This window comes from Macadamia integrifolia, chromosome 2, assembly GCF_013358625.1.
Source record: "Macadamia integrifolia cultivar HAES 741 chromosome 2, SCU_Mint_v3, whole genome shotgun sequence".
NCBI lineage: Eukaryota > Viridiplantae > Streptophyta > Magnoliopsida > Proteales > Proteaceae > Macadamia > Macadamia integrifolia.
The window spans coordinates 25,902,066-25,925,521 of record NC_056558.1 but is presented as its reverse complement, the minus strand read 5'-3'; the positions used below and the strand labels follow the sequence as shown (position 1 = coordinate 25,925,521).

General features: G+C 38.4%; 2 protein-coding genes across 2 annotated transcripts; both read left to right on the top strand.

Moving 5' to 3' along the window:
• Positions 1-530: 530 nt before the first annotated feature.
• Positions 531-10,176, top strand: LOC122072067 (geranylgeranyl transferase type-1 subunit beta; the record flags this gene model as incomplete). Its single annotated transcript, XM_042636608.1, is given in 10 exon segments — positions 531-606; positions 746-804; positions 912-1,051; positions 1,628-1,683; positions 1,780-1,856; positions 1,973-2,018; positions 3,552-3,676; positions 7,397-7,464; positions 7,549-7,636; positions 9,835-10,176. Coding segments are annotated over 10 exon segments (885 nt in total), but the record flags the coding sequence as incomplete, so codon positions are not given.
• Positions 10,177-12,312: 2,136 nt separating this feature from the next.
• On the top strand, positions 12,313-21,916 carry LOC122070551 (APO protein 1, chloroplastic). The gene is made up of 5 exons (XM_042634737.1): positions 12,313-12,322; positions 12,452-12,541; positions 14,010-14,076; positions 19,850-20,212; positions 20,914-21,916. Coding segments are annotated over exons 3-5 (1,203 nt in total). The 5' UTR covers positions 12,313-12,322; positions 12,452-12,541; positions 14,010-14,074; the 3' UTR covers positions 21,752-21,916.
• Positions 21,917-23,456: the final 1,540 nt, after the last annotated feature.

Here is a 23,456-nt window from a genome sequence, read left to right as displayed (position 1 = left end):
AATGAGAATCAGCATACCTGATTAGATCTAAATATCTCTTTGGAGCATTTCTCTCTTTTGATATCCATTGGATCATCAAGGCTAAATCCCCTTCAACTTACTTACAGCCTACAGGACCATGCCAAACTGGGTCTTGTTGCAGTCAACACTTAGGGTCTTCATTTGTGATTTTGTGTGGTGCCAGTTGGACCTGAGAAAGCCAAGGCAATGTCTTCAAGGTGTTTCTTAGGGATAACTTTTATACCTGCTTGTCTCGGATTTATTGCTGAGCTCCCACGTAAATTCAGCTTGGTCGATTGGTTGGTGGGGGGACTACTGATAGGGTAATGATCTTGAGGGATGGAAGGAAATTCTGCCGAGCTCCCATCATATTTTTTGGTCTTTCTTCTCTTTCCTTCTTTTTGTTCCTGTTTTGTTTTGATGGATATGCACGGAGGTCATTTCACCCCACACGTTAAAAAGATGTTGTGTGATTATTTTCTGATATATCCCTTTTATGATTCTGAGATTCAGTTCTATTTATTACCCAGGTTGACAAGGAGGAAGTAGCCAGTTGGGTTTTATCCTTTCAATCACATCCAAGAAGTAGAGATGATCTGGATAATGGTACGAATTTCCCTTATTTGCAAATGTTGATGTAGTCTCATTTGATTGGTTTTTGAAAACCATGTGTGGGAAAATAAAATTGTCACTGAATTTTTATTTATCCAAAAAAAACATTTAACTAATTTTCAATCTGCTCCAGGACAATTCAATGGATTCAATGGTTCCAGAACATCTCAGTTTCAACCTGATGGTAGCCAGGTATGAACGCAAACTTTTTGAACATAGACCCAACAAATGTTAGATCCTGTAATACTATTTTCCATTAATTGTTCTTATATTTTCCCTTTTATTTTATCCTTAACTAGGCTTTGGATCATAATGGTAGTCATTTGGCAAGTACCTATTGTGCCCTGGCCATACTGAAGATTGTTGGCTACAACTTGTCAAGGATGGACTCTGAATCAATGTTGATCTCAATGAAAAACCTTCAACAGCCCAATGGGAGGTATGCTTGTCCTTACTTATTTTTCGTTTTATACATTACTTTTAATCTTACATGCTGAATTCTTAGAGATTTGAATAAATTTGCGAGGTGACGGTTGTTCATATGCTTGTGTGAGTGTGTGTTTTAAATATATATATATATATATATTAAAACCTAGCTCTATCATCTATATGCATTTTTTGTGTGGACTGTTGGATGGATGTGATATCCTTTGAATTCGCCATATGCTAGAGTTGAGGACCAGATCTCAACTGTATGACCCACTTCCATTGCTAAAAATATTTTGCAAACATTTGACTTGACCATTTTTAAAACCCTGACGCAGTGGAGTTCAGCTGGGTTGCGACTCAACACATTAGTAGAAGATGATGTGGACAAAGTATCCACAATGTTTGAGTGCTGATCCAACTGTCGTGGCAGACTGGACAAGGAATAACTTCCTGGTGGAAATTTGATTCCCTGATGTTGACAGAAGCTGAACTCTTATCATTCTTTACTTGCATATACGATAGGTTCGTGATTTATGAGGTCCAAATAAACTTAAAAGCATTTTTTTTTCTCTTATTTATTTGGCAGTTTTATGCCCATACATATTGGAGCGGAGACAGACCTCCGATTTGTATATTGTGCTGGTAAGAAAGACTAGTGATAATATGCATAAATTATTATGTTTCTAAATTTTGGGTGAACCTTTTTGAAATATCATCAAAGCTCATTGATTTTTTCAGCTGCCATATGTTTTATGTTGAAGAATTGGAGCGGAATGGATAGAGAGAAGGCGAAGGACTACATACTTAATTGCCAGGTCTAAAAGGCTAGTGCACCTCTTGAATGGTGCTCTGGGGAAATCCTTTTCATAAAAGATTTAAATGAATTGAGTTCTGATGCATAGTTCTTGACCATTACCTCTGTTGCATGCAGTCATATGATGGTGGCTTTGGTTTAGTTCCTGGCTCAGAATCTCATGGTAAGCAAATATTGCAAATTTGTCCTATTATGTGAAGCATGTCCAAGTATTGATTTCATAATGCATTGCTGGTACAAGCATTTTACTGACACATCTGCAGTTTTCTATGTTTTCTGTGTTCTGGTTATTAATTGATTATTTTGATAGATTTCATTCTCATCTTAGATTTGAAATGTATAAGAAGAATAGTTTTGTAGTTTGGGTTACAGAGAAAATGATGTGGTCTGTGTTTTCTTGATATTTTAAGGCTAAGTTAGAGAAAGGGGGGAAGGGGAGAAGAAAGTAGAACAGAAGAGTGTAATCGTTGGGTGCAAGGCGACATCATAAAGAATGATGTGACAAGTTTGATCCTGTTCATGGAGATGAATTTTGTAAGCTCTGTAGATCCTTTGATGAAGGTTGTATACATGAGTGAATGTGAGAATCCAGGTATGAGTCCATTCTGTATATTCTTGGAGTCCCTGTACTAGGAATCTCGTAGTGTTGGGTATGTGTCCTTTCTTGGCTGATTTTATACCACCTGCTTATATTGTTGAACCCAGGCTGCATTTGGCTAGTGGAATTTATTCCATCACCAAGGTACAATTTGTCCTGCGTATACCCACTTTGAACTGTTGTGAGTTGAATTCGGGCTTCATACAAGTGGAATTTATTTCATTTGTTAAGGTATAGTCAGGGTTTTTAGTATTGGAGTGTATTATATCGTATTGGCCAATACTTATTGGTATAGGTGGGTATCAATACGTTACGTACCGATACCATTATTGAAATGGCGTCGAGGCAACCCACGGTGTTGGAAGGGGCTTGGAAGCAAGGCAAAACCAACAAGGCAACCAAGGCGCCTTTATGCCAAAGCGTCACCTAGACAACTATGATTGATATGATAAATAAAAGGGCGTACCCAGTGCACGAGGGTCCCACCACGGAGCGGCACAGATAACTATTTCCTTTTTTCATCTTTAAATATTATAATTTATTTTCTGTTGCAAATAGGTCTGGGGTGCCAATGAGAACTGGGTCTTTCAATGACGAATTTCTCTTTGTCTTTCTCCTCCTCACATGAAAGACCTTGCTGCTCTCCTATGTACGAAACTGTTATGTTGCACCTCATTGGTGCGCTCCTGTATGCCGCTTGCTCAGAGAACCCTCCCCTTCTTTATTCACTAAGCTCCCTTCCCTTCTCTCCCAAAATAAATAAAAGGGGAAGAAACTGGGTTTTGGATTTCAACTCTTAATGCATGGGAGACGTTACCCGATATCATGGCGATAGTATTGGTTTATCATCGGGTGGAAGTGACTCCATGTTATTTCCCAATTACACAATGAAAAAATGTTCTATGGGTGTTTTACTGCAATTGTGAATGAATATTTTCTATAAAGATCCATATATCATGGATAAAATGTAAGCTTTCTCTCTCGTGTGTGTGCCTACCTGTGTTCCGCAGTTACTTTGTTGCTTAATGGATGAATATAATTTACTGTTATCTTTACTATATTGCATTCATAAGAAAAATGCTTGTCTTAGTGCCACAGGTGGTGCAACATACTGTGCGGTTGCAGCTCTCAGATTGATGGGATTTATTGAGGATGACCTTCTATCCAAAAGCACACCATCTTCAATTATTGATGTGCCATTGTTACTGGAATGGAGCTTGCAAGTGAGTGTTCTTGCCAGATCATATAAAGCAGTAGTGCAGATGGATTGTGGTAATTAAAATCGACATATGGATGAAATTTTATCCTTTCACATTGTAGGTCCAGTATTTGTCTTTGCTGAAACAGGTAACCCCAACTGGTCAAACTCTGACAATGGCCTTAACCATTATTAAAATATGGGAGAGAGAACGCTAACTGGTCACGTGGCCCCTACGTCAGTGTGGGGCCGGCCAATAGGATCGTGCACCGAGGCATCCAAAAAGGGTGGGGCAGGGTGGTCATTTCGCCACCCATTGTCTGGATTGGCCATGTGTCAAGTCTCAGACCTGAATTCAGTATACCCTCCATGTATGTCCATGCACGTCCTCAATAGTCCTGTGCATCCTTTTAGTAATCCTGGGTTTTTTAACTCTTTGTTTTGCCACCTGATTAACTTGGATTGAGATGAAACTTGAAATGTGGACAGTGGACCTTGGGCTCTACCCCCTCCACAAAATTTGGGCCCACCCAACATACCACATGGTGGATATCCTTAGGCCATCCAGATAAGTTTCCCTTGGTAGGCCAACCCAATTAATACATCTATCTATTGAATCAAAGAGCTCTTAACTGATTTCATCCATTGAATGAAATTGAGCTCTTCTTCTGATTTAATCCAATTTGTGGTTGGCAGTTTTGCAGTTGTGTGAGTGAGAAAAATTTAGCAATCCCAGAAATTTGGTGATACACATTTCTCTAAAGCATTGCCAGGATGTTGTTCACCAAATCCCATTATCTGTCCAATGAATTACAAATCCCCTTTTGAATGCTATTCAAGGAATAAAATGGATTAAAGTCCACATGAATCCCTTCTTTTGGTATTTAACTTTCCACTTAGCAATTAATATATTACTGTAATCTGCCATTGGCTTCAAGGATGGGTCCATTCACATAATCGCTTGTGGTGCTCCAAATCACCGACCAGTAATCTAGATGGTTCCTCTCCAACACCTGGATTGGATGTTCAATTCAACTTGAGCCTCTGAATTACGCCCACTGAAGTTCAGATTACCAAAGGCCAAAGAGTATGATGGATAGTTGTGAATTAAGTTTACATTCTCTGGGCAGGGTCTGAGCCTCTGAGGGCTGTCGCTCAGTGCACCAGTAAAAACTTGGGCTGCTTGCAACAAGACAGTTTTGAATCTGAGGGTGGCCACCTTCATTTTGTGCAGAATTGCTGAAGGTTTTGTCCCTATATACATTGTATCAGTGACTATCAGGACAGGAATGAGGCAATATAAATCTCGCATTCTGGCAGTGCCTTTTCCAGGATCTTTACAAAAGGTGAATAGGGAGAAAGTGGGCGAGAAAGCGATAGATATCCTCGCAAGAGATTTTCATCAAAGTAGTAAGAGGGTCTCTGGGAGGGCTAAAAACAAAATGGCCTCTGCTCTCCTTGCTTCCGGATCATGCCGCCACGCTCCCCCTCTGAGCGATGACCTGACCTCCTCCCCGTCCCTTCTCTGGTGGCCATAGCCACCATGATGCAGAATCAAGGCTGAACCATGTTGACCCTTCGGGCAATCTCAACCGAGCCGAACTAGGTCTAAATTGGTTTTTGGTTAGTAGGATTTTTTAGGATTTATTTAATTAGGGAAAGATTGAGTTATTTTATTTGGGAAATTATTTAATTTTTTATTTTGATAGTTATTAGGCTAATTAGGGAGTTGCCAATTTAAGTTTTATTGTGTTTTTATCTTTAGTCTAGGACTCTAGGGTTTAGAAGATATTAGGAGATTTTATTTGATTCTAGTTTTAAACTTTAATTAGGAAGTTTTAATTTCCGTTTGGTATAAAAAGGCATGTAACCCAGCTTGTTAAGCATGATTTTGAAATATGGATTGAATGAGTTGTTGGTTATGCCGGGTTGGTACTTACTTCACAGTGGTTGTGTGACCTCTCCCCCCCCCCCCCCCCTTTTGTGTGATTCTCTTTCTCCCTTATTCTTCTGTCTTCTCTCCCTTTATTCCTCTATTTTCGTTTGCATCTGTTCAGGGTGATAATATCAGATCAAAAAGAGAGCTTTGCTGAAGTCGAATTCCCAATCAATTGACCCTGAGATTGGGCTTGAAGATATCCTCTACCTTAGGCGATTCATCTCCCTGACCCAGATCCAAAAACCTTCTTATATCTTGAGTGTGCAATCAAGTTTCAGACCTGCAACTAAATCAGATCTGAGAATATCGATAGTTCAGTTGCTGAAGTCTTCCACAATCTAATATTGAGCCTTCTGGTCTAATTATCGCTTACATCTAGAAGCTCTTGGAGTTTTTTTCAAACCGGGGAGAGTTGATGCAGTTCATATCCCATGAAGAAGAATTTTCGGATTTGGTTTTGGTTCAGTATTTTGGGTCAAGTTGAACCCACAGTTCAAGTAAGGCCCAAATTTGAGTCTCCAATGGATTATATGGGTCATATGCTGAGTAATTTTGAGTTTTCTATTGCAATGGGCCCATTCTATAAGCTATAAGCCCAAATATTAGGGATTTAAGGCCTATGTTGGATTAAGTAGTTATTTTTCTATTTTGTAATAGTTTCTAAGTTGTTGTGCAGTTACTTCTAGGCTAAGTAGTGTGGCTCCTAAGTTATTTCCTTTTTCTTAGGCTTATCTTTGAGAGTTGCCATATTGTAATTTGTAAAGGATCTCTTTCTATTTAGAAGAGTTTCTTATTTTTATGATGTAGCTATCAACTACTAAAAATAGAGGGGGCATGCTGCCCGCAGATTTTGGCTATTGTTCAATTGAATGTTTCTCTTTGGTGGTGATGCTGAGAGTAGCTCTTGTGGAGTTGTGGTGAAGTAACTGCAACCCATGGTGGTGAATCCTTGGAAGGTGGTGAAGCCCAATTGCATGCCATGGGTGGTGAAGTTTTGGTCATATCCCCTTATTCTCTTCTTCTATTTCATCTTCTTTCCTTCTTTTTCTTCATTTTTCTGCAGAAATTCCAGCAACCATATACTGTCAACTGTTTCCTATATTGGTTATTTCTAACATCTATTTTGTGTTCTATTGTTGATCTTGCTTCTCTTCTAACATTTTGCAGGATTTCATCAAGTTTACCCTCTCTTGATTTTTCTGTTATGTCCATTCTGTGCACAGAACTTCAGACATGCATGATGCATATCCCCCTAACCAGTAGTTAGGACTCAGATAGCTTCCAAATTTTAGCATGTTATTCTGCTCCTTTCCCTCTACCCCTCTACATTCGATCCAAGTTTGGTGTTCATCCGAGCAGCCATCAGTGTTTTTTTTTTGGTATTTTAACCACGTATTCACCCCATTAGGGTCTCCATTCTGTATTAGTTTCATTTCCATCGGATGTAGGGTTTGTTAGTTCTAACTTGATTTAGTTTCTGCCTCTATTTCTCAGTTTTCTGGTTCCCTGCAATTCTGGTTTCCAGTAGGTTTCTAGTGTCTTGTCTTTTCAGCCTAGCAAACCTTATCACTTCCCTCCTCCCATCCCCAACCAAAAAAGTAAAGGAAAAAAGTTATGCACTTATTATCGTAATAACAACCAAATACTGACACCTCAAAGCATATTTCTGAAGTGATTGATCCTTATATTTCATTATGGTTTTGTAGGTTACATGTTATGTGGGGCCTCAAGCTCTTCAATATAGATTATTAATGTATTTTGTGCCTCATTGGAACATAATTTATTCCCCTACCTCTTCTCCTGCAGAGGCAAACAGTAGATGGTGGATTTCAAGGCAGACCCAACAAGCCCAGTGACACATGTTATGCATTTTGGTAAGCATATAATACCCAAATGCCCCTGGAAGTTCTTCCTATTCAGCTTTATTGTTGGTTTTACTGGTGCATATGGTTGTGCAGGGTTGGTGGGGTTTTGAGGATCTTAGGGGCTCACAAATTCCTTGACAGTGGAGCTCTACATGGATTTTTGCTAACCTGCCAGTCCCAGGTGATTTTACTTCTCTTCTTTGCTTCAGTTGGTCTAATTATTATAGGTGGATTTCATAAACCTATTGTTTCGTTTGTTTCACCATAAAATATTATACAGGGAAAAATATTATTCAGTGCTGATATTTTTTTTTCAGATTTTCACCCCTAAGTTCTCTTTTCCTGGTGTTTGCATGAATCATAGAAAATAAGAGGAGAATCTGTTCTTGTTTAGAAGAAAAAAGAGACTTTCCTTGTTTGTAAAAAAGAACTTTATCTTTTTCTTCAACCTTATGATTTTAAGGTTTAAATAACATCGAAACCTAAGATAACCAGATTCAAGGGCTAATTAATAAGATCAAATCATCTTCAATTGACATGAAATTTTTAGGTACAGTCGTACAGTTCCATTTCGTCAAAGACGATCTAGTAGACATGGAGATGGAGTTTGAGACTAGCTTTAAATTTGGTTTTGGAGAGAAACCTTGCAGGAAATCTTCAATTTCAACTCAAATCAGAACCATTGGCCACAGGATTTTAAACAAAGTTAGATCAAGGTTTGAGATTTCATTTTCTACCTTGGTTTCGTCCCTGGTCAAAATCGGGTTTCAACCAAAACTCGGTATGTTTTGGCTGGCCATTTTAGTTGTGGTTAAATAGTCATAATTTGGCCTTAAACTTCAGGGGAACCCTAATTAAGCATTTCTAAACATATTGGAACCTTTAGATATATATATTTAAATAAAAAAAATCCAAAATGGTAGTATGGTTGTGTTCCATAGGTTGGTAGTATATGTAGGACCCTGCTATATACTTTCTCAAATATAGCCTATTATACACAAAATTTAGTATTAGAACACACAATATTCAATGAAACAACTAAAATATGCATTAGGAATGAAGAAAAAGCATTTAATATTACACAATGTCAAAGTGTTACTAGTGCAAGTACGAATGTTATAAGTAGTCAAGTACAAGTGTACAACCAAGGTTAAAACACTCTTGTGGACCTGTTTCTTGGATTCTATGTCAGTACCACATAAAGTATAGGAAGGCTCAAAACTTAAGGGGGAAAAGGGTACTTCTATAATTTTAAATCTTACACAAATCTTGCTTAAATGCGGCAGATAGTCTCTGTAGATGCGTTGTGTAGTCCCCAACACTTTATTTCACTCGTAAATGTAGGTGATTTGGCCAAAAATAGCAAATCTGAGATTTTTTTGAGTTTTCTCCCTCTAAGAGGTGAAACCACTCAAAACCGAGTTGAAACCAAAATTTCGATCAAAACAGTGCTTTTATATGTACTTTTTTGTACTAAAACCGAGTTGAAACCAAAGTTTTGACTGTAATGCCAAAATTTCGGTTGAAGCCTTGTATTCCTACTGAGTCGCGCCCAGAAGGTCAAAACCAAAATATTTAATGTGATTTCAACCAAGATTTCTAACTATGAATTAGATCCAACCAAGACATATCTATTACAACTGGTTTGGAGAAGACACAGCCCGACTCCAGAATAGAATCTACAAATTTTCAGAATCTGGTGAAGTTTTGTTTGCTACATGCAGAGCTTGATTAGAGGCCTGGAACCTTCACAAGGGGGAGCACCATTGATGACCTAGTGCAGAGAAGGTCCAACGGTGAAGGATGAAAACAGATTCTCATCCGGAAATTGATTTCCTGTACATTTTCCAGTTGTCGTTTTACGGGTTTTAACCCTCAAATAGAAATATTTTCCTGAATTCTAAATTCCTCATTTCAAACGCACCCGAAAATATTGGAACCCCATTAAATACTTTTCCGAAATTTATCTATATATGAACAAACGGAGCATATAAGAACGATCTTAAGCTTTCTAAGTGTATGATAATATTCCATTAAGCAGGAAATCCAGGTACTTAGCAGGCAGTCCCACCCTTCATTTGATCTGTTCCTCAAGATACTCATATCCATGCTAAAAATAACTGACCAATCAAAACAATATGTTACATCTACTTATAAGAGCCTTGATTTTCCGCCAGGCAAAAAGAATACTATGAATTGGATGATTATGATCCTTGGATAGGATCATGTTAAGTATGAATAATCCAAGAGGAAGATATGACTGTCAACCAGTGTTGCAGCTGGGGGACAGTCAATAGATATCTTAGATTTGCTTCTGACATGACACTGTTACTCTTAGGCTTCTGATTTCAGTTATTTTTTTATGTTCTTGTGCACCAGTATGGTGGGTTTGGTAAATTTCCAGGAACACTGCCGGATCTGTACCATTCCTACTATGGTTTATCTGCTTTCAGTTCATTGGAAGAATCAGGCTTGAAACCTCTCTGCATCGAACTTGGTATCACAGATGTTGCTGCTTTTGGAATCTGAGCCCAACTGGGTGCTTGTAACCAGATGTATACAAGCTTGTATGGATTAGTGCATGTATCACATGCCCAGAAAGTTGGTGGAATTACTGATTTGTTTATTTATTTTTTCTATATCATATTTTATATTTGGTTGTACTAATTTTTAGATAAAGATGAGTCTGATTATGTCAAAATTAAAGCAATATTGAGTTGAGTCTTTTTGTTTTGTTTTTTTTTTTTTTTTTTTTTTTTGTTTTGGCTACTGATCTAGGTCTTTATTGATCTGTTTTATTTGTCTACCGTAAAATGGTTGTAGTTTCAGAACAAATTGGTCAAGAGGATCACTTCATTGACACTGTATTTGGTGTAGGTTAAAAGTATAGCTTAAATTGGTTCTCTTCCTAGATTTCCTCTACTTCTCTTTCTGGATCATCATCTTGCCAGTATTTCTCTTCATTTTGCAGTGACTCTCATTCGAATTGACCGAAAAAACCACAAGGGCCTAGTTTATAGACGTTTAATGCATATCATTTAGTTGGGGAGGCGTGGGGGGAGGTAGGCAATTTAGGTACAGATTTGCAATTGATACTCAAGGTGGATCAGTGTTGCAAAAAACTTAATTTTCTTTGTTGAATTGCTCAATCCAATGTCAATACTGAAAACCATGGATTCAACTGTTCTGATCAATCGATGTGACTGTTTTTTACCTTGATAGCAGAACCACTCAGGGTAAACGGTTTGTGGAGACAAAAGCTATTGGCATTTTGGAATGTTTAAACTCGTCCTCTCAATTAGGATGGAATATTTTTGAAATATGGTTCGTAACAAATGAACTATTTCAACTTTACACCCGATCAATGTCGCCTGGCCATGGCATTCCCTAATGGTTTTTTTGGATATTTACATAAAATACAAGAATATTTCTTTTTGTTAACTCAAATTACTAATGATAATGCGTGTGATGTAAGTAACTCTTTTATCTGAAGTTTTCTTTTGATATGAAAAATAAATAAAATAGTTAGTAAAAGCACTCTCTCCTTTTCCTCCTTTCTACCTAGCTAAACCCATGTTAAAACAAAATGATATGGAAGCATGGAACTTGATTCTTTCCAAGGTCTATTGGCAATTTGGAAAGAGAAAAAACAACTAGGGTTTACAAGGTGGTTGTCTTGGGGCTAGAAGGATTTGAGAGAGTGTTCTATTCATCATATTCTTAATGTTCCATCCTAGAGGAATTCCGAGGTTTGAAACTCAAAGTTAAATTGTGATGTAAATTGGATCAGATGAATGAATGAATGCTATGGAAATTCTATACATTGCGAGTCCAAATCATTTCCGTAGTATTCAGTTGATAGATTTGTCACATTATCATTCCACATGGCGCAATTATCTCTGTAAACCAATGATACTTTCACCCTAAAAGTTATTGTTAATATGTGATATGTAATGAATCTATGATATTGAGTTTAATCACTTTTATATATACATAATCCGTGGCATACATAGATGTCTTCATCCCCATACCTCCGTAAAGGTACAATCTCACACTTATCTGATGCGTTCTTCACCTTTAACAAGAAGTAATATTGATGAAGTCCAAATAGTTCTCAGACTTCTCCATTATGATTGGCTTGGTAAGAATATTTGTAGAATTGCTATTAGCATGAATTTTCTTTTAAGTAAATGTTACCTTATAATTATTATAATAATAAAAAAAGAAAAAAAGCAAAAAGCAAAGCCACCTTATAACACTAGCTCCTTATCTTAAAAATCTTACATTAATATGTTTTGTCTTTACATGAAACATTTGATTCTTTGCAAAATATACGAGTATACGACACTCCGACCATTCGACGTTGAATGAAGTTTTTCTAACACATCCAAAATGTTTTGAAGATCAATAACTGGTTTTCTACCTTTGGTTTCTTTGACTACGTTTTTCAAAAGGCATTTCTCCTATATAAATGGGGGATGTCTTGGATACTATAATAATGATTGTAATTATTCTATTACCTTTCTTATATTTTTTTCTTTTCTCTCTTAGTTCTTAGTTTGGTCTATTGGTTTTTCGTTTTGAGAGTTCCTTCATCCGAGGGTTAAGCGGTTGAGGTAAGTTCTATTTTCTCAATTTAATTTCCAACACTTCCTTAGAATAAGAGTAAGCTCTCTCTCTCTCTCTCTCTCTCTCTCTCTCTGGATTTGTTTCCTCACAAAGGGCGCACACGTGCTTTTCTGTTCTTAATCTCCGTCCCTTCCACTCTTTTGCTTACGAACCCTACCCTCTGTCCCCGTTATCATTCCATTTGGAAACGCCATTTCTCTCTCTCGCAGTCGCACGATATCCGGCAAATCAGCTACAGGTATGTCTCAAGATTATTGTTCTACTGTTATTACTCACTTTTATTTTTAAGAATCTCTGAATACTAAACTATGCTTTTTTTCTGTTGAATTGGATTTTATATTCAAACCTATGGTGCTTACAATTGCAGATGGTCTCTGTCTCCCATTTTTTTTCTCTCCCTTTCACCACCAGGCTTGGAGTAGAGCAAACAACAACAAAGAAACAGATACGTTCAACGGTTAGATTGGTTTTATAATTCTAGTATTTTTCTTATTTATTAATTTTTTGTTTTTTTTGGGGTTGCAATTGTGCTTGAATTTGCTCAGAGCAGTAGTTGGATTCACACTATATATTAGTGAAGGATCAGTCTTTTTCTTTGGGATACTAATACTACTTACTCAGTTACTGTTAATTTGCAATGATGTCCATACATAGCCAGTTCTCCTAGACATCTTGGGAAGTTTTGTAACCATTTACGACAGCAAGAACTAGTCCTAGCTCTTGGAGTATAAATAAATGGAAAATGATGTACACAATGCCAGTAGTACACGCCCTATCATACTCCATCTCCTCCCTAACACTTTCTAACACTCTTCTTTCTGATCATTTGGGCCCTGTATACAAATTGTCAAGCATTTCCTGCTGTGTGCCTGTTGGCTTGGCGTGGGAGATGCCAATATACGCAGACAGTGTGTAGATACCTCCTGTATAATTCTTCAAAATTTGACCTACAATCTATACATATAGAAAAATATTGAAAGAGATTTGCTGACCAGCCCTCTGCATCTGTTTAAGAAATGGTCCATTTAGCTTCCATCTCTGCATCTGAAGTTGGTCAGAGTTGCTCCCTGTTCATTTGATAAATGGGGACTTGCCAGGATTGCAGAGACATTGCTTGATTTGTACTGTTAGACATAATCAACTAGAATCTCTGATAGAAATTCTAGTCCAGATTTTTTCTTTTCCTGCATGAAAGAGGCATCTGTCTTAATCTTATTGTTAAAGTTAATACCACAAAGAATTTTATCGCTAGGGGTATTTTTGTAATGCTCTTTATGTTTCAGGGATATATGGGTACTTGCTCTTATATAGTGAAGAATTTTATGTAATTATGCATTATTAAGTTTTATAAATATGCCTTATTCTGTTGATTAGGCTTAACACATTCTCATCGACCACCCTTTATTTTCTCTTCTCTTCTTCTTCCTTCTTTTTCTTCCATTGATCGACACAAGTACTGGTTACTCTTACTCTGAATTGTCACATGGTAACAGAGCACCATTAACCATTATATTCACTTTACTCCTCTTCTGTTTTGAGAGTCCCTTAAACAGTCAAGTGGTGTGCAGCAACCTGCTGCTACTTCTATTGTTCATGATGTATTCCCTTGTTCGGTGAAATACAAAACGAGGGATTTCTTGTGTGGACAAAGTCTTCTCTGTTGCGATCATGCTTGAAGGAGTATTTGTCTTCATTCAACCTCTCTATGATAAGATTTGATCAGTTTTCTGCTATAGTGGATCGATTGTAAGAACCCTTATAATCAAATTTTTAAATAGGCATTCTCCCTTGGTTGGAATATATCCAAACTTTGTAGACTTTCTCTACTATCTATTCTGGTTGATTGATCTTAATTTTAGGATCATCAGACCTGGTTTGCTGCAGAAGTCAACTTCTATTTCTCAAATGACTCTGAAATTTTGCAGGTGTTTTCTCCTCGTACAGTGAGAATTTCAACCCGATTTCACGGCAATCAGACAATTCCTGCCCCATGTGATTTGTTCTTTTCACTTTCTATGATTTGGGTTTTTCTTGGTTTCTACGATTTTGTCTTCTCTTTCCCTGTAACTTCTGGTTATGATTTGAATTTGACTTTGTGAAGTGTTTCAATATTGCTACTACTTTTGGCTGGCTATTGTAACTATTTATTGTCTACCTTATGACTGTGACCTTATTTGTTAGTATTACTGCTATCAAACTGAATGCTGCATCTAATTATTTATTGTGGGTACAAGCTGTGAAAGTTTATATTAATGCTAATGAAAAATTGAAGTGTTTAACTTCAAAACTGCCATCTACTGATTCCAAAGATTATGATGAATGGATGTGTGAAAATGATACACTACTGTTGTGGAATGGTATGGATCCTTCTAGTGCTGCCAATGTGATGTTCATACTACAGCTAAAGAAGTCCATGATGATTTGAAGGAGAGTGAAAAAAACATGCTATGAGTTTATGATCTCTATGAGAAGATTTTTAACTTCAAGCAAGGTCCTTTGGGAGGATATTATAGTTTTCTAAAGTCATGTCGGAAGAATTGAATATCAGCCCCTTAGTACAGATTTGGAGTTACTTACATGCAAAATTTTAGGTGGTTAAGGTTTTTTTTTTTTTTGGATAATTAAATAATTAATACCCAAAAGGGGGAGAAAGAATATACAATGGGAGCGGGGGGAGGGGAGGCTTAAGCCAACAAGGAAAAGCCAACCACAGGGGAGAAAGAACAAGAAATAAAGTTACATACAAAGTAGCAAAGCAAATAGCCTACTGCCAAACTAACCACAGGGGAGAAAGAACAATAAATAAAATTACATCCAAAGCAGCATAGCAAATAGTCTGCTACCAAACCAAAGAACTAAGGGATACATCAAAAAGAGGGGGGGGACATCAAGAAGAGGGGATAGGGCCATAGTTTTTTTAAGGCGCTGGTAAGGCAACGCCTTGGCGCTGATGCGGTCTAGAGATGGTAAGGCAGTGCCCCGCCTTATGTGAAATGGTGCCTTATGGGTTTTTTTTTTTGTTCAAACACATTTTAAAATTACTTGATGAAGATTCCAAATATAGGTTTTTTATTGGTAGGTGTATGGTTTTGTTAACACTTGAGATGTATGGGATCAACTTTACTCCATCAAAAATAACCAAAACAAACAAAACAAAAACACTATTCACAAACAAGGTTTGGATTTTGTCAAGGGTTTTAAGAAAGGGCTTTGAGAAGGAATCAAGGAACAAGGAAGAACCATTGATCCAAGCGACCATTTTGCTCCGGTAGGGTAAGCTTCATTCTTTTTTGACGGGAGTAGAAATATAGTGGATGACCTTAGGACTTAGGCACTCATTTTGGCATCATAGAGATAAGTATAATAAATACTTGTATTTTTTATGTCTTCTTTTCTTTATATTTATAATTTTGTTTCATAATTATGCATTTATATTATATGTTAATATGTTATGATGATTAATGATTGATGATTGATGATTGATGATTGATGATTGATGATTGATGAAGATGAACTTAGTTTATTCACTTTATTGATTTGTTTTCTTGATGAATATCTTACATTGGTATGAATATGAACCTTTAATATTTATTTAACATATGAGTAATAGGATTCAACTAGGATTTGAGCCAAATAGATTGATTTTATAAAAAATTTACACGGGAATGCTTTAGTCAATAAGGCGACGCTTTATGCCCGCCTTATCGCTAAGGCTCTCTGAAAGACCCTCAAACGCCTCCGTCGCCTTACCGCCTTAAAAAATATAGATAGGGCCCATAGGAAGGTTCTATGAGGCAATGATATGGCTGTTTCTAATGGAGCTGGGGATAGACCTAGGCTGGAAGGAGCGGATTTTAGAGATAACATCGAAGAGGATGGCAGTCCAAATCTTGTCCGGGGAGCGGGAGTTGGATGACCATCTTCGGATATTGCGCTCCATCCAAAGGTGATTAATGGTAGCAGAGAAGTCAAGCTTGCCTACGGTATCACAAATGGTGGAACCCCCAAAGGTCATATCGATCCAAATCATTTCCCTATCAAGGGGGAGAATGGGCATATAAGAGGGCTAGCACTTAGAGAGGACTTTCTTCCAGACAGAGGAAGAGAAGGGGCAAGAGAAGAAAATGTGAGAAGAGTCCTCAAGATCATGAGGGCAGAGACAACAGGAGGGGTTGACAGAGATGTGGTGGTAAATGAGGAAAGATTGTGTAGGAAGACAATTGGAGAGACATCTCCAGACCATGAAACTATGGCAAGGAATGTGGCCTTTAAACCAAACAGATTTTTTTCAAGAGACAACAGGCCTAGAGGATCTGACAAAGGACCAAGCAGAGGCAAAAGAAAAGATCCCAGCGGAAGAGGGAAGCTAAATACATTATCTTCCTTTCCCCGTTGCCTGGGGGGAGGGGGAAGGGAGGACCAGAGGTCAACAAGAGGAGGGGAGACCAACCCAAGGGGGAGAGAATAGAGGAAACAGGGGTAGACTTGGGAAGACCCGAGGAATAAATAATTCTAGGAGTGACCAGGGAGGAAAGGATGCCAGAAGGGTGCTAGAGATCCAACCAAAGAGAAGTCAATTGACCATTACCAATAGAGAAGGAGATGGCTGTAAGTGCCAGAGGCCTGAGACTGAGAATATTCCTCCAAATCCAAGAGGCATCCAAAGGGATGGGGGCAGTCCAAAGAGAGTGACTGAAAAGCAGAGAGGACTGGAGCCAATCAACCTAGATACTCCGTTGTTTGGACACAATTTTCCATATGACCTTGAGGATACCCACAAAATTAACTTCTTTGATTTTCCTGATGCCTAGGCTACCTTTGGATTTGGGAAGGCAGGCCTTGTCCCAGCTAAGAGGATGGAGATAATTGGAGTTGTCCGATCCCTTCCAGAGGAAGGAGCAAAGAAGCATTTCAATGCCCTTAATGGTAGAAGAGGGATTGGCATAGATACCAGACCAATAAAGGTACATGGACTGGAGGACAGACCTAATGAGGGTGATGCGACCAACGTAGGAGAGAAGGTTGGCTTTCCAAAGTTGAAGCCTCTCCCTCAAAAGATCAAGCAAGGGGCAGCAGTGGTGAGCTGAGAGGCGAGAGGAGATGAGAGGAAGACAAGGGTATTTGACTGGAAGGGAGCCACGAGAGAAACCACTGATATGGAGGAGGAGATCTTGAGTCTCTTCAAAGACACCCGAGAGAAAAAGATTAGACTTGAGAAGATTGATACTAAGACCCGAGAGTAATTCAAAGGAGCGGAGGGAGGACATGATGGAGGAAATGGAGATGGGGTCTGCCTTGGAGAAGATCATGATATCGTCAGCAAAGGCGAAATGGGTAAGATGGAGAGATTTGCATTTGGAGATAGGGGTAATCAGATGCAGATCCATGACGGATTGGATAGAGTGGGATAAGACTTCCAGGGAGAGGGAGAGGGGACAGCCTTGCCGAATACCCCGAGAAAAGGGGAAATAACCAGCTGGGCTACCATTGATCAGGACAGAGAATCTGGGGGAGGATATGCAGCAATGGATCCAATGGACAAAGGAAGGGGGAAACGACATGTGGAGCAGGACTTTAGAAATACAATCCCAACTTATAGTGTTGAAGGCCTTGTGGATATCAATTTTAAGGAGGCCGCAAAGGAGTGGGATTTATTTCAGTTGGCTAAGGAGTGGTTAAGTTTTTATTTGATTTGAATTCTGGTTTGCAGCATGTTAAAAGTGTTGGGCGCAGCTTGTATTGTGTTGTTGTCAACATAGTCAGCCAGGAAGATCAATTGAGCAGTGAGCTTGTGATTGGTATTTTCTTATGGTCAACACACTCGCTCAGCTGAGATAAGATGTAGGCATATGGATGGTCAATCTAAAGACGAGCAGAGTTAGCATAGCTGGAGCCTATGGAAGTATTAGTTGTCTACAGTAAGTAGTGACAATTGTCAGTTGAAGGCTACAATGAGCAGTGAGCTTGGGAGTTGACATGGCTGACATGACTGGACAGTTCGCAGAGGTAATGACAACTTTTACAGCTGAACAGTTGGCTTAGCATGGTGAGAAATCTTCAAAGCTGATTTGAGTTGTGGTGTACCAAGGCAGTCAGCTTATGACGAGACATGAAGGTCTTAAGATGTCTAAATCAGAGAAATTTTCATGGGCTTCCTATGTTTACATGTGGCAGTGGCAGTGCCAGTGAGATGGCTCTGTTGGCATAACTGATGAGTTGGTTGACGATTGGTAATAGGGCTGGTACAGTTGGCTTGATCATGTGTTGGCAGTTAACAAGTGTTTTTAGCATGATGAGGCATATGCAAGTCCTAGAGTGCATAAGGTAACAATGTCGAAGTTGAAGGATGCAATCATGTGAGGAAGACTGCAAGTTTTTTTCTAGTGCAGTAACTTCACGGATTTTTTTAGTTGTCCTTCATTTGGAATTTGTGGAAGCTCAAAGCCTGAGAAAGGTGTATCTCCGAGTTAGCTTTCCGACCATTCTAGAATCATATCAATCCAATATCGGAATTGGAAGTTATGCCTTAATAATCATTCATGGCGTGTGTGCTTTAGGAAGTTGTTTCTGCTCATGCATCAAATTCAAGCTCAGTTTTGGGACCTGTACACTAAACCTGAGTCAGAGGTGTAAACATAAATGTTGTATACTTGTATCCCTTTGAGTTAGTTTATATGTGCAAAATAATCAAGTGAATCGGAGCTTTGGAGAGAGAGTTATGGCTAGTTGAGTGAGCAGAGGTCAAGGATTCGGTTGATGGAATCGGCCGACTGGGTAGCAGGCAACCTTCTGATTGTGAACGAATGCAAAGTGAATTGTCATCCACATGTTGTGAACAATTGTATGAGCTGGATACAGTTGACAGCAGCGAGCTGGTATGATGAGGTGGGCTAAGCTTGGAGAGGCAGGGTAAAGTGACCTGGACAGTTGAAGTGGCACAATTGCTCAGAAGATTGTTTTTGTATGTCCAGCAATTTCAAGCTCTATTTTATACCCCTTGCACTAAATTTGGGTTGAAGCTCAAAACTAAAATACTCTAGCCCTATGAGTAAGCTTTAAAATACTCAATGTCCAGTGATTCCCAGCTCTATTTTGGACCCCGTCCACTAACTCTATGTTGAAGCTAAGTGTGTTGATTTTTCAACAAAATTGAATGTTGTCTCTTAAGTTACTGCCATCACTTTTGTTGTGTTATAATAGTATTTTGTATAAGAAGCTGGATGGCAAGATCAAACAATTAAGTTTTTTTTACTTTTTTTCTTTTCTTTTCTTTTTATTTTTATTTTTATTTTTATTTTTATTTTTATTTTTTATTTTTATTGAGTAGATTTAGGTAAAACAAACTAAAACATTGCTTTAATTTGTTTGTAGATTTTAAAATTTCTTAGAAAGTCGATAATAGACCATTACTACATGTAAGAACCTCATCTTTTTGAACAATTTCAATTGAATACACTTGTCTCTTAATACGGTGTTCTCCATTTTAGTGTTTATGCATAATACATGCTATAAATAACTTTTTTTTTACTGTTTTTTTATGCAAAAGTCTATAAAAATGTGTTTCCTGTCCATTTATGTATGTATCTTAGGGCATCTCCGATACGACAAGATACCTTCCGATATGTATCTTAAATTTAGCCGACCGATGCGGCGGCCGATACTGATACTTTAATCCTTATTGTCGGGTGATGTTTCTTCTAGAGCTTCTCTGTTTTGTGTTTTGGAATCTAATTCATGCTTTTTTTTTACTTTGCTGCCAGTGTAGGCATCAATGGTTTCAGCCCAATGGGCTCACATCATCAAGAACCTTCCTTTGTGTTAGTGAGGGGCTCAGGCCAGATCCAGTGGTCAAGAAACAGGAAGTGTATCCACAGAATGTGGATCTCCCACCCATATTGCCAAAGAACAAGAAAAAGCCTTATCCAATACCACTCAAGAAGATCCAGCAGGCAGCTAGGGCTGACAAAAAAATTGCTGAGATGGGAAAAGAGAAGCCTCTTGAGCCTCCAAAGAATGGACTACTGGTGCCCGATCTGATTCCAGTTGCTTATGATGTATTGGAGGCCTGGAAAATTCTGATAAAGGGCCTTGGGCAGCTTTTTCATGTTTTTCCTGTGTATGGTTGCAGGTAACTGGTATTTGTTTTTTAGTAATTGCCTCATTGTTTCAGCTAATTCCTATATCCATAATTATTTAGCTAGTCAACTCTTCATTCCACAAACCTTTTTTTTTTGGGGGCTGGGGGGGGGGGTTGTCAATTTGTTTGATCAGGCTGGGCTGAGGCTGGACATAGCACAGGTGGGCCTTATGCCCACATCTGACCTATGTCACCCAGAGGACAGGCAGATCCCTTGTGGTGTTTTCTTCATTGATGATATATTTTATGTATTTATTCAAACATTCTATGATGCAAATCAACTTTGGCTCAGTGTGATAGCCTGTTCATATAGTAAGTGAAAAGGCTTAAACTGTACTAAAAACAAGAACATATCTTTTCTTCCTAAAAGAAAATAAATTAGGCCATACTAAAAACAAGACCACTTGTCTTTGTAAAAAAAATCTTATATTTTATATACACTTAAACATTGAATATCATTGTATTTGTATGTATTACATGTACCATATTATTCATATGTCAATGTTGGGCAGGGCCAGGGTTGTATATCTGATGCCCAAGCCCAACCCTGGTTTCACTAGGCTTTCACCATGTTTAACCCAGGCTTGATAGGTTTGCTCTGAATACTCTGGACCCACTCCCACCCAATGCAGGCCTGGCCATGTGTTTTCAGCCCTACACATTCCTGATGTATAAATTTTTTTTCTTTGCAGTGAATGCTCTGAAGTCCATGTGGGTCAGACCGGTCATAATATCCAGGACTGCCATGGCCCAGGCAGTGAACAACGCAGAAGTTTCCACTCATGGGTCAGAGGTTCCATAAATGATGTTCTTGTCCCTGTTGAATCATACCACCTTTATGACCCTTTCGGTCGGAGAATAAAGCATGAGACTAGGTTCAACTATGACAGGATTCCGGCTGTTGTGGAGTTGTGCATCCAAGCAGGGGTAGATTTACCAGGATACCCTTCACGCAGAAGAACCAAACCCATTAGAATGTTAGGGAAGAAAGTGATCGACAGAGGTGGATTTGTTGAGGAGCCAAAACCATGTCACACTGGTGATTCTTACCCACTCATGGAACTTGATACATATGGGACCCATGATCTGCGTTTTCAACCTCCTGCAGCATCTGATATTTCAAAAATTGCACAGGAGACTCTCGATGCGTACGAGAAGGTGAGGTGGGGTGTGAGGAAGTTGATGAGGAAATATTCAGTTAAGGCATGTGGGTATTGCTCTGAGGTCCATGTTGGACCTTGGGGGCACAATGCAAAGCTTTGTGGTGCATTTAAGCATCAGTGGAGAGATGGGAAACATGGGTGGCAGGATGCAACTGTAGATGAAGTTGTTCCACCAAATTATGTATGGCATGTGCGGGATCCAAGGGGACCCCCATTGATAGGTGTGCTGAAGCAATTCTATGGTAAGGCTCCAGCTGTTGTGGAAATGTGCATGCAGGCAGGTGCAGAAGTCCCAGATAAGTACAAGCCCATGATGAGGCTCGACATTGTGGTTCCAGCCAGTGATGAAGCTCGTTTAGCCGCATGAAATCGAATATAGTTGAAGTTTACGCTCCTTGTACAACATATTATGTACATATGTATAGTGCCCCAAAAGTTATATACATTTCTTTTTTCAATTTCCTTTCTCTGTTTAGCCTTAAAGAAGCCATTTAAAAGTGCAGCCTGCGAAGAAGGGTTGGCTATTTTACAAGTTCAGTGGGTTTTGTCTGAACATGATTAAGGGAGGGTGGAATACACTGGTGCACCAAATTTGGGCACTAGTTGAAATTTCAAATTGTATGTATGTAAGCTATGTGCTCTTGCTGTGGAGAGAACATGCTCTCCACAGCAATCTAATTAAAATTTCCAATTTAATATTGAAATGGAAGTGGAGTGACGTGGTTAAGATATTTGGTATAGACTCATGGTGACCATGTGGCAGAAGTATTTACCACATCTTAAATTGTGATGCTGAGTGTTATTTTTTCATCTTAGTAGTACCCTCATTGTTTCATTTACAAGTAGGAATAAATAAAGGAGAATGAATGAATGACTCTCCTCAGGAAACAGCCTGTTCACATAGTAGGGGTAAGGTTGTGTATATTATAGCACCGTTTGACAATGTTTCATTTTTTTCGTTTCTGCGTTTTCTTGTTCCCAGTAATGGAGAAGCAGCCTAAAAAGCGTTTGATAAAGTTGTTCTGTTTCACCCGTTTCTAGAAATATAAATCAAAATTTATGCATATTTATAATTCTAAAAATGACTTTAATGACTTATTTCATCGTTTCTAGAAACGAATTTGAGAGAAAAAAAGGTTGTTGTGCCCGATAAATCTCTCAACTATTTAAACCTGAAAAGAGACAACCGAACCCTCTCTCCCTTTTGGGCATCCGATGATACTATTAGGTTTTTTAGTGACATTATGTCTGCAAAAAACGTATGTTTCAAGAAACAGGTTTATCAAACACCAAAAAATCCGTTTTTGATTCTGGAAACATGAAAACCCGTTTCTGCTATTTCTAGACACAGAAACAGCAGAAACGTTATCAAACGATGCATAACGACTCCACAGTGGCGGAGCCTCGTGCACTAGGTACGTCTTGATTGGAATGAATGACTCTCCTCAAGTCAAATTTTCTATTATTTATTATTATCTGATCTCATTTCTCAAACCTTTTCTTTTCTCTTCTCTTACCAAGAGTGAAGATGTGCCTAACTTGCTGATGGCAATGGATAGAAATTGTATGTCTTATTTATAAATATAAATTGATGTGTCTTAGCACAATTCACCCCCCCCCCCCACCTCTGGGGCATTTTCTCTTTATCTGAATAAGTGGGAAAAAAATGTGCCACTGTCTAAACTGATCTAGTGAACCTTTGCCCTTAATTATTTTTTAGGCCATTTCGTTAATAGTATCTTTTGTGAGCATTTTAATTTAACATTTTTACCTACATATTTTGCATTTAGTAAATGAATATGAAATCTTCATTTTTGAGAAAAGTGAAAACAATACCATCATCTTGTGGTGTCAAATATTAGTTTCTCATTTTCTTCTTCTGTTTCCTGTACAATGCATGCACTCCTCACTAGTTTGTATTTAAATAGGAACTCCTCAGGCAAATGTTAATTAATTTGTCTGCGTTTTATGACATTAAAACCTCCTTCAATTTTATTGATATTGCTCATGGTTCTTCCTGTTATCAAAATAATCATCAATGTGTCTGGCTTGTAGGTGTAGGTAGATTGGTT